Source organism: Spizellomyces punctatus, assembly GCF_000182565.1.
Source record: "Spizellomyces punctatus DAOM BR117 chromosome Unknown supercont1.2, whole genome shotgun sequence".
Taxonomy (NCBI): domain Eukaryota; kingdom Fungi; phylum Chytridiomycota; class Chytridiomycetes; order Spizellomycetales; family Spizellomycetaceae; genus Spizellomyces; species Spizellomyces punctatus.
The window spans coordinates 910,132-927,491 of NW_015971538.1; the positions used below are offsets into that span (position 1 = coordinate 910,132).

Consider the following 17,360-nt stretch of genomic DNA (forward strand, 5'->3'; position numbering starts at 1 on the left):
CCGATCATTGAGATTGTTAAGCGACATTTTATTCGCAAACAGCAAAAATTCTGATTTATACATTGAAGATTCTAAAGTCATTGTATGGTACATCCACTTGAAGCCTGCCGTGCCTGCAAACGTGCTGCAGCTTCTACAGCCTTGTCTCGCTGTATCTTCTTGAGCCTACGCTCCTCACGACGTTTCCGCCTTTCTTCTTTCGCCAATGAATGTTCAGCAGGACTTCGAGTATAGTTATGTGACGAACTTCCAGCAGTTAAGCCCTCGGCAACCTCTCCTTCTGGATCGACTCGTGGTCGTTTCGCTGCACGAGTTGTGTAATCGCGATATTGCTGCCGTCTAAGAGCCGTTGAATGCGGTGCACGTAGAGCTAGAAAACCATGCCTGTCTGTCAGCCACAAATGCAACACCTACATCCTCTCTTCCTTTAGTTTACCTCCAACACCACCACCTTCAGTAACATTCTGAGCAACTTGTCTAGCTGCATGGTCCGCAAACGTTTCGATTCGGTAAGAGAACATTCTCTCCCTCTCCTCACCGTTAGCGTTCTCCACTTCTCCAAATGTTGGTATAACATCTTTGACCATGTCACCGTTTCGAACCGTCAAGAAACAGCTGTTGTCGTCAATAAAATTAATTCCAACTGATCCCAGTGTCTTAAATTCACTTTGGACATCTGATAAAGTAACATCCGACGGAAAATCATAGACCTTGAATACATGTGAACGATCTGGGATATCTTTGCATTTGCGCGTGTCAGTATCAAATAGAGACCATTTCATGTAAGGTGTTAGCCCTTACCTTCATCCCCTACTATGTTCATGTAGGGTATGTCCGATCGCATAATGTGCAGCTTATTGAGCGCAGGCTGGAAAGCGGGGGAGTCGAATGATAGAGGCAGATTTCCTTCATTCTTTACGATTTGCCCCATCAACTTTACAAATACCACTCCCGTTGCATAAGCATCATAACCAGCTTCATGAAAATTATCAGCATCTTCATATCCGGTGAAGTCGGGATGCACAACTGTGGTCGTAGGATATTTAGGGCATTGTCCGCGATTTCACCAGGTATCACACCCACCGATTGTTGGATACGTGAACGGTTTGAGAGAAACTCTCCGAAGAACATCCGACAATGCGGACTGCATAATAAAAGGCTGCGCAAACTAACTTGAGTTGGGGCTCTTACACTGACATGTCGGATATTGCCCACCTGTACATCAGACTCTGAATGTGCGATGTACTTCGTGTCGTATATGCTGTTTAGGTGAGGCACAGTTAATCATTGCGTCTTTGAGAGGAATACAAAAGCACCATACACGCACACAGGAAATAGATTATGCAGCCCTTGCTTGAATTCCTGCACATTCTCGGGTAATGATCGGTGAAATTTCTCATAGGTTTGGCATAAGTCTATCACGCCATACATTAAAGACGCCGGAAAATGCAGAATGATGCGTGTGAAGACGTAAATCTTACCAAGCATCACGTTATGGCCGATAACAGGTTTTTTGGACCTGCTAATCACTTCGATCACTTTGCGGAAACCGATCAACTGTTCCAGCTCATTCTGACACTAAATGTTATTGTGGGTGCCTTAAAAAAGGCAGACAGTGCATATTCCCACCTCCAAGTACGCCACTCTATTATTGGACCCCGATTTTCGCTCCTCATTTGTAAGCTTACGGATAGTAACATAGCCGGCGGTCCCCTCAGTGCTTAATGCCGAATTATATCTAGCGAGACAGTTTAATCAGAAAGATGTTGCAGTAAGAAGCTCATAAGAAGCATGCATTAGTGTCACCTCTTCTTGATTTCTTGATGTATCAGTCTTCGATGGAAAGAGCTGGGAGCTGCCACCTCTAAAGTCTTCTCGGAAGAATTTTGCAACCAGTTCTGAACCGCCTGTCTGCCAGGCCCAAGGAGCACACACGTCAGTGTGCCACCCATGCAACACGGCACCGAAAAGCAGTTGGGTAAGTGGCATACCGTCCCGACATGCTTACATCGTGGAATCCATAAATTCTCGATTTGCACCCTCTATTGGGATGTCATTGCCCTGCGCAACTGCTCCAATCTTTTGGCGTGCTTCTGCTTCGTCATCAAGGTTAAGAAATGGAATACCTAGTCCGTGCATGTCCCACATTAGTACATCCACACGTCTCCCCGACAATATCGTTAAACACTGTCGGCATTTACCCTGTGATATCCATTTATTGAAGTCAAACTTGTTTCCTCTCAAAAATTCTAACGATCCTATTTGAAATGAGTATTGCCGATCGAGGCCCAGGGTACGGGAACCAGACTGCGGGAAAACGTAGCAGTTGAACGGCTTCGCTACATAAACTTTTCTTCCACTGTCCCAGGTAAAAGTACACAGTCCAAATTGAATCACTAGGAAGTTCTGTGCAGACCGTCGAATTTTTTCGTAGCGTTCCTGGACTGTATCAAGAAAAGCAATCTGATAAGGCCTTGCCGTTCCAATTCCTTCACAAAGCGCAGTATGCGGTCCAGTCAATAATTTATTAACACGTTAATAATATATGCCCGAATTTCACTCACCAGATAGTTCGGTATCTATAGCAATGAAGTCTGCTTCTTGAACGGCTTCTTGAATGTTGGGAAGCAAAGCCTCGAAACTGTTACGAAGAACCTCCATGCTCTTCGCTGGTTGATAATGTCCACCCAGTCTGTCACGTAAGCTCCAGAGAGAGCCAGATGGAAGACGAACGCAAAATCCGGGTTCTGTCGCTAAGTTTCTTTGTAGCGGATGGTCTGTTTTCCCACCTTGTGGGGAAGCCGGACGGCTGGCCGCAGCGCAGCGCGAGCGGCCTAATGTGTGGGTAAAACGATTGCACAGGCGAGATCGCACAGGATCAAGAGATACGCGAACAGTCGATATGTTTAGAGCTGCAATCTGCACATCAGATCCCGACTGGCTTTTCAAGGCAGAGAAGCGAAATCGCATGTTCAGTCCCCTACGAGCTCATCGTCACGTCCATGGGATTGCACGTCGTTTGGCGGCTCACGTGATGCATTCGGACGAATTCGGACAAGTCGTGCGCGACGTCCTTCTTCCCCTTTTCGCACCCACCCACTATTGAGCACACTCCTGCCGAGGCGCGACATGGATTGACATTCCATCAGCTCTCCACACTTTTCTACGCTCGTCACAGCAACCAACCGACTTATTTTCTGCGACGTACGCCAGAGTAGAGTACTCTCAAAGCTTACCTCCCCTGCCTATACTCTCCGTGTACTTCCCCGCGATAGACTATCACCTAGAGAGAAACCTGCCATTAACTGTATTGCAAGCTCTCTGAGTGCAAAGGCTGCGTCGTGTTTGCGATGATGCTTGCCTCTCAGCCACAATACCGTGAACCTGGCCGGCATCGCAACCTAGTCCCAAAAGCGAGCCCTACAGAGAGACCGGCGCCGCCACGAAATAATACACCCCGAACATTCCCAGAACCGCCGGTAGTGCTCGTTGATCGAAAGAAGGGGTACAGGTTCACCAGAGGAGGTATATTAGGCGAGGTAATCCTGAACGGAGATGTGGATAACGTGTCGCCCCGAACTGTACTGACGTTCACAGCGACTCAACAGGGTGGTTTTGCACGATGCTACGAAGCTTTTGACTCGAAGGGGGAGCAATTTGCTGTAAAGGTAATAGCTAAGGCGTCTCTTACAACCTCAAAACAGCGAGCAAAGGTACTTGAGCAGGTGTTGCAGTGCGGTTGGGCATGTTTGCGATTAACACTCACTTACAGGACTTGTGACTCATAGCTCGTTGCAGAAATAAGAATACACCAAATGCTATCACATCCAAATATCGTCGGCTTTAAGCACTGTTTTGAAGATGACGACTTTGTGTACATGATCTTGGAACTATGTGAAAACAAGGTGGGTTTCCTTACCAGAATGGTTCATTTGAATAGCAGTTAACGAAACCAATTACGTTAACGTTCATAGACATTTGTGGAAATGTTGCGAAAAAGACGACGCCTGACCGAGCCGGAAGTCTGCCATTACATGTGGCAATTGCTGGATGCTGTTCGCGAAGTTCATCGACGCGGCGTAATTCACCGCGACTTGAAACTCGGCAACTTGTTTTTGACTCGAGACATGCAGCTGAAACTTGGGGACTTTGGGCTAGCTGCTATGATAAAACATGACGGCGAGCGAAAGAAGTAGGTGGTGTCCGGACTTGAAAACCATCTGGGCAATTTTAACTCAGATATCACCTTTGCAGAACTATCTGTGGCACACCGAATTATATCGCACCCGAGGTGCTGTTTGATACCCAGACAGGCCACAGTTTTGAAGTCGACATTTGGTCTCTAGGAGTGGTCATGTAGGTCTTACTGAGGTTGACTATCGCAAGCTGACAATATTGACTGATGGCTTGCAAAGGTACACACTGTTGATAGGAAAACCGCCGTTCCAGACAAAAGACGTAAAGGCCATATACAAGTGAGTTTTGCATGCAACGGTAATCTTTTAAGCTCGATCTGATGGACCTCGCCTTGAAGGAAAATTCGTGACAACAGTTACGATTTCCCCCCTCAAATTGCAATATCTCGATCTGCAAAAGACATAATCACAGCTCTCCTGCAGTCCAGACCAGGTCCGCGTTAGTGTTTTGACAATCTTTGAGATTTGAGTTCACATAGTCCGCCATATTTGCAGAGCGCCGACCATCCGTGGATGACATCATGCAGCACGAATATTTTACCGGACAGCCCGTTATAAAATCCATCCCAATATCCGCATTAACCGTAATACCCGACTTTCTACAATTACCAGCGAAGGAGCCTTCATCTGCGGTTGGACGATCTGTTCTCACGGATGCATCAGGTATAGGACGTACATATTCCGGGAAATATGTGTCTTGATTAACATCGATCGTATAGCATCGAAGGCTCTACGGACATCAAACTCCCTTCCCGGTTCGTTGACAATGTTAATTCACCTCCCGCTGTTTCTATTGACATGGCCGGGTTTATTTCATAGGATCTGATAGACAGCCAAGCCCAAGTCATAACTCCAACGGTACTATGCAATAACTACCATTGTAAGTGTGTCTGTTTAATTAACTTTGAAAGTGTTGTTAGAATTGAATGGGCATACGGACGCTCTACTTGCCAAAGACTTCGATCGCCTCAAAATCGACAGCGAAAATAGGCCACCAATACCAAGCTCTTGGATGCGTCGCCAGCAATCGTCAGATTCTCAAAGGTAAAATATTGTCCTAGCTAGTCTTATCGCCGTCTATGCATGCATATCTGATCAGAGATCCCTTAGTGGAAAGGCGAAGTCTAGCACCTCCTCTGGTATTGCAGAAGGTGGGCAACTGATGCTTTTCGTCATGAGGCGATTCCTTTTGCAGCCTTAAACTGACGGCTGCAAAGGAGCACGTGTAGTTCCAATGCCAACACCAGATCCCGACTCATCAGATGCAGATGCCGCAAATGGACCAAACCGAAGCAGCTCCAGCAACTCCTCTGCATCCAAACACGAGGTCGAACCGCGTGCCCCACCCTCTCCCCAAAGCGATGGTGCATCTACCTTCAAAATAACAAGCCCTGAGACTGTACGAGCCCGTAATTCTTCTAGTTTTACTTCACCAAGATCTGCCGAGAGTACGTATAGTTTTTATTCAATGTGCGTGAACAAAGCACGCAAATTTTGCTAACTCGCCAGTAGATCCTCGTAAGAGCGTCAATGTTTTACAAACAATGTATCAGAATCTGCAAGACGGACTTCGAAGTGATCGTATTGGTACTCGGCGAATTGATGAGATGGAAGGTTAGTGCATAATGCATCCGCTGGCATTATTCGCCGGTCCGTGATATGTTGAGACCTGAGACTCCATTTGGCTCCTGGTTCAGAAGTCAGTGCTCCGCGCATATTTATCACAAAATGGATTGATTACTCGAATAAGTATGGACTGGGATATCAACTACGAGATGGCTCAGTTGGCGTGTATTTCAATGACTCCACGAGTATCATTCTCGCCGCGGACAATCAGTATGTGCATCATAGACTTGACACATGCTGACGTGGTACTAATCCTTTGTATCAGCCATTTCGAGTACCTGTTTTACGATAAGGGCTCAGACCGAACCGTAATGCACCGGAAAGCCTATACAATGACCCAACATCCAGAGGATCTTCTCAAGAAAGTGACACTGATGAAGCACTTTCGAGGATACATGCAGGACAATCTGTTCAAGGTAGATCTTACGCACCAATCTCAGCTGGTCGAGGGATAGAAATTCTTATTGATGATCTAGGCATGCAAGCACAGCACCGATGATGCGCCTAGGACACAAAACCTTGATTTCCTCACGAAGTATCTGCGTACGAAGCATGGCGTAATATTCCGGCTTAGCAATCACATTGTTCAGGTACTTATCTTCTGATTTAAAAGCCGTGGCGGCCCCGGTTCCATTGTGGAGGTAACTGATGGTTGCCCCCCTCCACTTTAGCTCAACCTATTTGATCATTCAAAAGTCATCCTATCAAACGATGGTCGCGTCGTCACTTACATCGATCAAAATCGGGAGTTTACAACCAAATCACTGAACTCCTTTGTGGGGACTGGAGACAAGGACATCATTGACCGGCTAAAATACATGCGGGAAGTCCTGTACCAAATGCTGGTTAAAAAGCAGCGAAAGAGCTCTGGGGAAGCATGTAATGTTGGAGAGAGTGGAGCATAGATTTCTCCTAATTCGAGATATTGGGAGGCTTGGCTTAACTAATAGGATACTTCGGACCAGAATGTGGAGGAGAAAACAACTGAAATGTGCCTGAAGTAGCGTGCTACAATTATGAGCCTTCCGATGAAAACGGCACCATGATGTGAAAATTTGGTATGGCACTTTTGGATGTTAGACTACCTGGGTCCGAGTAATTGTTATTTTCTGGTCGTTGTGGCCATTTAGATCGTTATTTGTTGCCTTGTGCTTTGGCGGACTGCCATTCATATATTGTGATTGAGAGGGATGCCGGCCTACAATATTTTGGTTCCAAGGCTGTACATAAGCTCCACACCCTTCAATTCCCTTACTCGATCTAGTGCGTCGGCTGGAAGAAAGAAAGTCATTTCTCTAACTTATAATGTACAAGTCCAGCGCGTGAATATCGATCGCACTTACAATTTTGGCATAGTCGAGCACAGGCTATTGCAAGGTTTCGTTGTACTGTAGGCATCTTGGCGCTACGGAGGAGGTACACGAGGGGTTCGGTTGCGTTAAGTTTATGCAACTTCTTGGCGTGGTTAGCTGGGGGATTCCAAAGTTATTACGATAAATCAACAGGAAAGGCACATTGGAGGACATCGGTTGTCCGTACTTTTGGTCGCACACTCGGCGATACACAGCGCAATATTGCCTGCGGTTTTTTCATCTTCTTTAAGTTCCTGTCCTTCTGACAATTCAAGGAGAACATCCACAAGTGCTTCAAAGCCATTTTGCTTCTCCCACTCTGCCACTCTCCGCTCTCCACCTTTCAGCCAGGCTGCTAGAACTTGGGCTGCTGCTGTCCTTGTACCCTCTCCAGCAGGGTCACGAATAAGGCTTATCATGGGAACAATATCCCACCACCCGTCCAGCGCCACTGTAACTTCTTCCAAGTGGAAGCGGAGAAGCTTTGCGAGACATGAGATGGAAGCTCGTGGGTGTGTTGTTAGAAGGTGTACGAGGGTCGTAATTATGCTGTGAGTGCTGAGGAGCGTTGGGTGTGCTGGTGTGTTGTGCAAAAGGTTGTGATATGTGGCAAGGAGGTGAAGGACGAGAGTGGAAGCCGTAGATGTCGGGTTGGTAGGTGAAAGCCGGTGTATCGTTTCCCATATGGAGTCGATGAGAGGTTCGTGGTACTGCTTGAGGGCCGCTGTAAATTTGGGATTCGAGGTGCCTGCGATTGCATCAATACAGCGACAAGCATGAACTGTCAGCGCCTCTGTTGTTTCGTCATTAGCCAGTTTGTACTCTTTGACATGAATGGGTAAGGTCGCTAAAAGCTTGTCGGGCGATACCCGCCATTTGACCATAACGATGTCAGGGCCTTTCGGAGTATATCGCATTATTCTCCCAAGCAGTTTAAGCATATGCCCGACAATAGTAGAGCTAGTGGCGACACCATCCGTTTCTCCACCTAAAAATGCCAGCACGAATCTTCCAAATGTTTCTCCAACCACGTTGGAGTGGCAGAGGGCTTCCGCGAAGGTGTCCTCAGCTACACCAGAAGAAAGTATTTCGGCAGCGGCGCTGATGGTTTTGAGAGGAGGTTTTTGGGTGGCAAGCATGGTCGTTATCATGTGGTTTAGGTATTGACAAAGTTCTCGTCGGTTGGCATCGACGCCAGAGGTGGCTCGCGCTATTACGGGAAGAATAAAGTTGACTGATGACGAAGTGAGAATGTCCGGGTTGAGGAGGCGATGGAAACCACCACATAGTCGAAAGGCGTCAGAAACGATAGTATCGGTGTCCAATAGCCTTACGAGCATGTCCGAGGCAGATACTATACGGTCATTGTACTTGTTCGATGGTGGTAATTCAATAGCATTTTTTATCTCCCGTACGAAACCGTCCAGTAATCCTTCCATGATCATGTTGGAACCATCATGTTCTAAATCTTCTTTCAGCGCTTCCTCAGCTTTCATATCTAAATGCTCCCTCTCTATACCATCTAGCAGTCTGTCAACTTCGGCTAGGGTAACCCCAGGGTTACATACAGTCTTTTTGCATCGATTGATTTTCTTCTTAGCTTCCTCATAGTCTGTGACCATCTGCTTGACTTTAAGAACATCTTTGATGGCTTCCTCATATTGTCGAAGACCACGGTGACCTTCTGCCCTTCTCCACAGTGCTTTTGCACAACTCGCATCAACTTTGAGGGCTTCGCTACAATCTTCGACAGCTTGCTTGAACTCCTTTAATCGGAGATATGCAAGTGCACGGTTGGTGAACAGAGTGGCGTCAACGATAGTCTTGGACGGAATCAGCCGGTCCAGTGTTAGCAGCAGTGGATCGCTTTCTTGAGGCGGGTTCAGATATATGTTGATGGCTGAAGTGTATTCTTCAATCGCTTCATGGTATTTACGATCCTTGAAATATTTATTACCAGTTTCACGATGCTGATTCGCTGATTGACGTATTTTTTCTGCAGCTGTCACTCGCTTCGTTGGCTCATGCTTCTGTTTTGTGGATCCTTTCTTTTCCGCTGCTAGCGCAATGTTTCTCTGTTCCTCTTCTGCATCTGGGTTAATAGCGTCCCACTTTGAGTAATCGAGCTTGGGGGACCCTAACGGTGCTCTGGTGTCTCGTTTTGGCAGTCGGATAGGAGCTCGATTACTGGCATCTGAACGTGACGTCGCCGCATCACTTTTATTATCCTGTGTCAACTCTCTCTGTGCCCAAGCTTTCTCTTCATCCGTGACCCTCCCCGATAATATCTCGTTCATTTTTGTAGCTAGATGGACAGATGATAGCTTTTAGCAAAAACAGGTCAGCCAGAGATGTTTACCCAGAGACATACTGTAGCTATCTACAAATTCGTCAAATTCAGCCAATTCAGCCTTGAGATCTGCTAGAATGTCAACCATATTTGCCACTGTTGTGCTCAATCGCCCAGGAAACGTCCATATACCACGGACACTTTGAGGAAACACGTAGGCGACGCGGCATCCAAGAACACGCCATTTGGTAAGCGGCTGCGCAAAATGCATACTATGATATTCCAAAAACAAGTGGTTGCATTACTACAAACAGGAAGAGGCCATATAATCTTTACGTAGAAACATAATACAATAAGATACAGGATGGTGGACAAGTGTCTATAGCCATGTCATACGGGAGGTGCTTCTGACGAGGCCAAAATCACGGTTTGCAACCTTCGGGCTTGAATGTAATCCCCAATCGAGCGCTGCAGAGAAAGGTAATATGTCAGTCCACTTTGGATTCTCCCTAAGTTTGAATACTCAGCATACCCGCTTTCATAATACATACCATTAGGATGAAGAAGCCAATAAACATTAAAAAGTACGAAAGCCAATAACTCTCAACAACGACGTTCTCATCGTCCTCTGGCTGTTTGTCAGGGTCATAGGGATCATAGTATTTTAAGTCATCCTGGGCGTCCCGTGTTCGCAAGTAAAAGGCGTAACGAATAAGGGTAATGCCGAAACCACTACGAGCACCAGCTCGTGCAGCGTGAGATGTAGCCAGGATCGCAGTCAAAAGGAATCCAATGAAGTCAAAGCTCATGGATACCAACATGTTGACAAAGTATGTGAAAAAGTCTCCAACAGGCATGCCTACGCACAGAGACACCAGAGTTAATTTCGCCCGAAGACCTGAAAGCGACGAGACATTGACTCGCTAGCCAGCAATACATACCTTCAATGAGCACTTCACCATCTTCTCCAATCCCATTTGTTATCACCGTGGTCTCATAGTATGATGGAGCTGGGTCTTGGACAACCTCAGCATACGACGGTGGTTCGAACTCTTCGTAGGTCTTGCCTTCTGGTGCCGCGGACACCTCTGGCTTTGCACTAAGGTTTGCAAACACCCCGTCGTTCCTTGTAGTCACCAGGGCAGACCGTGAAGGAGGCGGCGGTATTGGCGTCGTGGCGGCTTCTGAACTTTGCAAAGGTGCTTCCAATGCAACATTGGCCCCGTCATTGTCCAACAAGGGACGTGCCTCAAAGAGGACGGTGCCCTCTTCCCCACTGCGGGTATGATCTGCCTCTCCTTCCGGCAGACGGTCGTATGCTCTCATCATCTTTACTAGTTGTAATTTGGGTTGTTGGCAGAGTGATCAGTCGGTCGGCTAATGGTGACCCGAAGCTATGCGAATTTGTGCGTGACGTGGACAAAAGGGTTGGCGTTGCTTCAGACTTGCCGCCAGCCAGGATCGAACCCTCTGCTATTACCTAATTCCACGTGATCTCGTTCATGATGGGTTTGGAGCATCGTCCTTCCAGGTGCTCACAATTCGCAGCCGATTGTCCATCGTCATGGCAGCGGATGACTCGAGCGTTTTCTCCAGACTGTCTGCAACTGGAGAAGCTCGGGGGACTTCAGGTGCCAGGACGCGGTTTCGAGGGGCTGCCTCCGTCGGTGACCATGCGAGAGGCGCCAAAAGCGCATTTGCTTCTGTATTTTCGTCAACACCCAGCCGTGGGCGTGATGGGGGAGTTCGGGGTGGGCGAGGTGGTGGGGCAAAGATTGCCGCTTCTAAAACATGGGTGAAACCGACGGGAGACCACATAGGGGCGGTGACACCCAGAGGCAGTAGGCGAGGTGGGAGGGGAGCGTCGATGACTTGGGTGAGGCCAAGAAGTGGCACCACCCCGCAAGAGCTTAAGCTTCCGACACATCGAGACGAGAGCGTTGCGAGACAGGGTATGCTGACAGTCATGATCCAGTAGCTTGTATAAGAGCTGCCGACCCCAACCGTTCCGGACTGGAGAAGCCACCCAAGGCCCTTTTTGCTAACGATTACTCCACCTCACCAGCTCCATCGCGCGGTAACATCTCACAACAGACGAATTCAGTTGCTATTTCTCCAATGTCGTCGTTTACACAGAGGCAAACAGCACTGACACCCACGCCTGACCACTCCTCTGACGCAGATGACAGGTAAATTCAAATATACTGGTTTCCATAGGTTCAGACCCCAAACTGATAGCTAGTTCATATAAGCATTTTGAAAGTGTCTCGTGCCGAGCGATTCGCTTCACAGCCTGTTCATAACCGCTATATGGAGGTTTGCAAGATGATGCTATATTACGGAAAGTAGCGTCTTTAAGGCGGACAATGACTCCGTTCTCCTGCAGATGAAAAAGCTTCGACCTGCCCTGATGAAGAAGTATATTGCTGAGGGTAAAATGGATGATCCAAATAAGAAATATCGGCTTGAAGATGCGCGTGATTTTGTCGGAGAGTGTGAGGATATGTGTCCTGAGTACGAGCGTCACGAACGAGAGTATCAGAAAGGGTTGATGGAGTTTGAGAAGGTACAAAACCTTTTGTCAACTTGAGGATAGTCTGGGATAGGATATAAACATCAATGCAACTAGATTCCAGGCACAGACCGAGTTGATCACGCGAAAGCCGTTAAAAGATATCGACGTTCCGCCGCAGATGATGAAAAGCCGCTACCATGTGATGTGCGACCGCCATCTGTACTGGAGGTATGCACTAGTTTCTCACATGCTCTGGTCCGTCTCCGGTGTGACCAATTGACGGAGAACGTAATTATCATAGCGAACGTTGAACTACCTGGTGCACGAATTAATACCAGAATATGACTTGCAACGCACGTACGGTTTCATTCGTGATAGGACACGAGCTATCAGGAAGGATTTGACGCTCCAGAATTTACGCGGCCCTGAAGCCGTTGGTCTGTTTGAACGGATCGCTCGCTATCACCTTATGTGTTCTCAGCGGCTATGCGCAACGATAGATATAAAGCAGGAATATGAACAGCTGGGAAAAAGTAGGAAGCTTGTAACCTCTCTAACCTTTGAGGGTTAGTTCTGGGTACTGACGCATCTTACGTAGCGCTACAAAGTCTGATGGAATTCTACGACGATCTCAGGGAGGAGGGCAAAAGAATGCCTAACGAGGCCGAGTTCCGAGCGTACTATCTTTTGCATCATGCGTTCAACCAGGATGTTCAATCTAGCTTCGAGAGGAAATTTATCAATGATCCAATTTTGTTGGATCCGCACATGCAACTGGCGATCCGATTAAGAAGCCTGTTACCCCGACTAGATCTCCATCACGATGATGAAGATGAGGACTATACAGAAGAAGGGGATACCATAGGAGAAGGCGGTTTCGAAGCATACGGATTATTCTTCAAAATCATCAAGGAGCGAACTACCCCATATCTATTAGCATGCGCGGCGCACCCACACTTCCTAGTTGTCCGTCGACATGCATACAGACACATGGACAACGCCCTGTATGTTTTTCCTAATGCAGTGGACACACTGACGCCGGTGGCAACACTCGTGGAACAGCTGGGTTATGACAACGAAGAAGATGCTATCGTGGACCTAGAATACTATGATATTCCAATCAGGGACGTGGAAGGACGATGGTACGCAGAGATTGGAAAAGTAAAAATCACCGGAACTGATGGAAAGTCACAAATGGTCCCTGGGAAATTCAATGGTATGGAAGGGTGGAAGGGCAAAATCTAGGATCTGATTGTTGACCGAACCCTCTTGCTTATTAGATGCTAAGAGAGTTTCTCTTCAACCGCGGGTGGCAAATCGACTTCTCGAAGGGAAGTTGGGAGATGTCACGGACGCGGACGTTATAGACGGCAATGTACCTGAGATGACTCAAGAAGTGCCCGACTACCAAGGGCAATCATCGGAAGTCGTTGCAATGTCGTCCATTCCAGGCGGAGTTCCTACTTTTGGACAAGTTGCTGCTACGACAGCTCGGCTGCCTAGTTCATCCGTTGGAGGAGGTACTTTCTCAAATGCTTTCGGTTTTGTCAACCAGCAACAGTCCGTCTTGGCAGGCCCGTCAAGCGGATTTTTTGGACAAGGCGGTGCTTTCATGGGACAAGCGAGTATCGCTAGCGGTCAAGCGACTCGCAAGGTCGGACAAGGAGTCCTTCCCCTCCATCCCGTACAAGTGTCGCAGTTGCCGTTCCCGTCACTTTCATCTTCGATAACCATGTCACCCCAGTCACAAGCGGGTGCATGGTCGTCTTTTGGTCAGCAGGACCAACCACCGCAAGCGGCTCCCACATCTGGCGCACATCTCAACATACCCAATTTAGGCGTGCTACAACAACCTTCAGGTGGTGGCCCACCTACGCCGGCCGGATTGGTTACTCGAAAGCCTGACTTGGTCGAGCAACGAACGGACGTCGGCCTTATAGTTTCCCCCTCGTTGACGGTTATCCCCCTAGAAGCGCAAGCTGGTAAGTTGTACTCAGTGATGGCTCATCTACATAGGTAGTGCTTAACAGGGTCCACACAAGGTCCACAATTACCGCGTGCCGAATCCCAGCCCTCCGTCGTACCTTCCTTCACACCCCCTGCGGTTCCGACCCGACCCGAGACACCTCCAGAGCCCGTCATTCCAGGTTCGCCATTAATAATTCCGCGCTTCAAGTACAAAGAAACTGTACTTACGCGATTCCTACCCATCAGAGGACACTGAGCTGTTAGAAAGAGAACGTAAAGAGGCGGAGGCGCGCGCCCGGATCGCACGCCAGAAGTCTGAAGCTTCAAAATACCTAGCGGCTCGAATACTGGCGGAAACAATACACCAGTGCATGAAGGAATTGGCGGAAGAGGTTTCAATGCGCGAAGATATTCGTGCAAAGTGGAGACTCTTTGCGCATCGCCTACCAGCGCTTCATGCTAAAGAACAAGCGAAGCGAGAGGCTGTGCGAACTTTCCTAAATTTGGTGGGCTCGGAGGTTGCCCCACCCAGAGTCTCGTTCCGGGAGCAGGCTAAAGCCTTGATGGGGACAGCAGGAACTGCCTTTACTATGCTTGGGTCCGCAAATAGGGACGAGGAGATGGCGAGGGCAACGGATGAGGTTCGTCGTAAAGATGACACACCAGAATTCACTTGGAGCTGATCGTATGCCTTCTCTCAGGTGGCTGCCCTTGAACAGCAACTGATGGAGCGCATCGACCTCGCTGACCTCACGTATCCCATACTGCGCGAAAATCACAGCACTCGGGTTCATGGCCATACCCTTCACTACAAACTTTGTATCACAACCCCCACCTTTCACCTCCTTTCCACCGATAAGCAAAGGTTACCGATTCAATGGCTGAAAGCAAAGTTTGGCGGCGCGAACAATGCAATGCCGACTTTGGCCAACGAGGTTGGAACCGAGGAATTGCAGCGGACACGGGTACAAGATGGTGAATGGGATTGCTGGGCGGTTGTTCGGCATGTAACAGATGCCTTACCGGTGTGTATGCATCTTTTACCGCCTATTGTTCAATGCTAACGGAGCTGCCTCGCGCGGATAGGAGGAAGCTATGAAGACTCTTCATGGGATTAATGCGGCAATCTTCCAATTCGACCTTTTTGGAAGTGGTAAAGATAAAGGGTGAGTGGGTTTTATGTTTGAGCGCTGGCTCTGCCAACGTTTCTTAGATATGGTGCTTTCAGATTTTACTTCAACGAGGAGCGATCTCGGTTCGTGAACTTCATCAACGCTCTGCCGAAGCAAACTCTTAGAAACAAAATACCGCTCTTGTTTGTGTATTGGTCTGTTCCCGAATTGCCACGTGCCGAATTAGAGACCAGGGTAATTTTTATTCTGACGAAAATGCATGTATCCGAAGTGATCCTCATAAGATATGGGTGCAATAGGTTCGCCAAGCCTTTCAACTGAGCGATGTGCAAGTCCATGGGCCGATATCCGATATAGGGTGGCTGGAGATTCAGTACACCGACAAGTTGAACGATTTGATCAAAGCTAATGAATACCTGGTGGAGGCAGTGGAGATGTTGGTGGCAAGATCGCAAGCTGAACCGGAGATGAACTGGTTCGGAATGGATGGTGAGTGGGCATTGTGGCATTGTTCCTAAGGAAATCTTACTTATGATTGCGGTGTCTAGGGAAAGACGTACTAGGAGAGTCAATGCTTCGCATTCATTTCCGGGAACACTCGTACCTTTTGCAGTCCCGCTTTCCACACCGAATGGCGCACATCCCTGAACGTAATATACCTACCTTCAACACACTGATTCGAATGTACAATGCTGCGATGGAGGTATATGCTTACGTCCTGGCTGGACCAGACGTAGAGGGCCTCAACTATCCTCCATACGAGTTTGCCACACCGGGATGCCCGCCGGTGGAAGGAGGAACGAATGTTCCGTTGAATTGGAATTCGATGGGACGACTGAAAGAGATGAGGATGATGCTGGCACAGTTTGTGTTGCCACCTCTACGTCAGCATGGCCGTTTTGTCGTGGATGAGTACGTAGACCAGCTTGGGAAATCACTGGATACTAATTTGAGGTAAGCCGCTGGCTCGCTACCTTGATGCGAGTTTCATCTAATCTGAGCATTGTGCGGCTGACTGTTTAGAGGGTTATGGTTGATTTACTGCACATGGATATCTGATGTTTGTGATACGGTTCCTGCCATGCGGGACACAGAGCGACGCAGTCTCTTTGACGCATTCATTCAGCTTTTCGAGGGATATAGCCGAACGGCCGCTACAGGTGACAAAGAGACAACGTTGCTCAATAAACATCTCGGACTTCGCTAATGTGTGGGCCCATTTGCACAGTTGCTGTTCGATTTCCATTTGGCGAACTCGCCGAAGTCGTGACGCGGGCTATCTTTATTCATCTAGACACGCAGTTTACCGCAAAGTTCCGAATTGCACCCTACCCACGTCAGCTTGCTGTTTATGCCTTGGAGGGTTTCGGAATCGCGATGACAAAGGTCATTGACAATTGGTATCAAGAAGTCATGGAGTGGTTGAGAATAGAGGCGCCAGAATATGAGTCAGAAGATGAGACGTCTGTGCGCGAAGATGATGGTGTTTCTGGCGATGATGTGAAATTACCTTCCATGTAAGAGCGCACCTGTTTAAGTATGCGGTAAACACTCCTTACAAGCATCATTTCAGATCTGATGGAGAAGTCAGTCCGAAACTGAACAGCATGGATCTGCTGAAATCGTCTCACAAGCGAGTGCTGCCAAGCGGCCTTGCTAATGACGACGGTGAGATGTCACCTCCCTCGCCAGCAAAACGGAAGCGTGGCGACGTACTCTTAGGGGAAGGTGAAGCAAAGTACGTGCGACAGTTTTACGTTACCGTGAAGTGTACAGTAAGGAGTTATAACCTCTTCATTTTTAGAAAACAACGACAGGATGAGGTGGTCCTCGAGAATACCAGATCACAAACGCGCACCCCCTCACCTCGGCACTCCAATGGTGTCGACCTCACTACGCTTCAGCAACAGCTGTGTTCGGCTTTGGAGTCTTCGAAGAAAACCTTGGCTAGAACACGACTTTTGGAAGAGCTCGATTATTTGGATACGCTAACAGACAATCAACTTGATGAAGGCGACTTGCCGTCCTTGACTGAGGAGGATGAAAGGGAGTTGGAGGACCTTCTTGCGGCAGGAGAGAGCGACTATGGGCGAGCAGCAGATTGGGGCAATTTTTGTACATAGATTGACGCACTTTTTGTTTAATATTTTTTCATGTTGGACTTGGTGGATTGGTGATGATGGCTTTCCTGAATGATTTTTCTTTTATTTATCTTTTGGAAAGAGTGTTTGCACCAAAGTCTCAGCGTTGTCACGTGGACAAGAAACCCAGTCGCGCTGC

General features: G+C 48.0%; 4 protein-coding genes across 5 annotated transcripts; 2 read left to right on the top strand and 2 right to left on the bottom strand.

Annotated features, from left to right (window-relative positions):
- Nucleotides 1-11: 11 nt before the first annotated feature.
- Nucleotides 12-3,244, bottom strand: SPPG_01236 (uncharacterized protein). The gene is made up of 12 exons (XM_016749563.1): nt 2,565-3,244; nt 2,202-2,489; nt 2,009-2,126; nt 1,807-1,911; nt 1,630-1,738; nt 1,482-1,572; nt 1,328-1,415; nt 1,216-1,261; nt 1,084-1,159; nt 802-1,026; nt 437-739; nt 12-370 (listed from the first exon to the last, which is right to left on the bottom strand). The coding sequence occupies exons 1-12, from the start codon at nt 2,968-2,970 to the stop codon at nt 78-80; spliced, it is 2,148 nt and encodes a 715-aa protein (XP_016611818.1). The 5' UTR covers nt 2,971-3,244; the 3' UTR covers nt 12-77.
- SPPG_01237 lies at nt 3,060-7,334 on the top strand. 2 transcript variants are annotated; one of them, XM_016749564.1, is made up of 19 exons: nt 3,060-3,539; nt 3,609-3,713; nt 3,789-3,905; nt 3,975-4,192; nt 4,255-4,356; nt 4,416-4,475; nt 4,535-4,629; nt 4,692-4,859; nt 4,916-4,951; nt 5,016-5,054; nt 5,117-5,240; nt 5,307-5,347; nt 5,414-5,644; nt 5,709-5,810; nt 5,894-6,032; nt 6,088-6,238; nt 6,299-6,412; nt 6,494-6,701; nt 6,788-7,334. In XM_016749564.1, coding segments are annotated over exons 1-19 (2,241 nt in total). In that variant the 5' UTR covers nt 3,060-3,350; the 3' UTR covers nt 6,790-7,334. The 2 variants fall into 2 exon arrangements, with proteins under 2 accessions (XP_016611819.1, XP_016611820.1); XM_016749565.1 differs by having other exon boundaries at nt 6,494-7,334.
- Nucleotides 6,908-10,843, bottom strand: SPPG_01238 (uncharacterized protein). Its single transcript, XM_016749566.1, has 6 exons — nt 10,406-10,843; nt 10,016-10,323; nt 9,546-9,932; nt 7,362-9,479; nt 7,166-7,291; nt 6,908-7,094 (listed from the first exon to the last, which is right to left on the bottom strand). Exons 3-6 carry the CDS (start codon nt 9,733-9,735, stop codon nt 7,021-7,023), a joined length of 2,508 nt encoding a protein of 835 aa, XP_016611821.1. The 5' UTR covers nt 9,736-9,932; nt 10,016-10,323; nt 10,406-10,843; the 3' UTR covers nt 6,908-7,020.
- Nucleotides 10,844-11,028: 185 nt separating this feature from the next.
- SPPG_01240 (uncharacterized protein) lies at nt 11,029-17,271 on the top strand (the record flags this gene model as incomplete). The annotated part of the gene is made up of 19 exons (XM_016749567.1): nt 11,029-11,416; nt 11,530-11,653; nt 11,717-11,780; nt 11,851-12,030; nt 12,094-12,207; nt 12,281-12,512; nt 12,578-13,195; nt 13,260-13,961; nt 14,022-14,126; nt 14,194-14,588; nt 14,649-14,972; nt 15,034-15,113; nt 15,176-15,314; nt 15,380-15,569; nt 15,629-16,034; nt 16,104-16,240; nt 16,309-16,597; nt 16,654-16,818; nt 16,885-17,271. 19 exons carry the CDS (start codon nt 11,029-11,031, stop codon nt 17,201-17,203), a joined length of 4,971 nt encoding a protein of 1,656 aa, XP_016611822.1. The 3' UTR covers nt 17,204-17,271.
- Between the last annotated feature and the right edge of the window lie 89 nt (nt 17,272-17,360).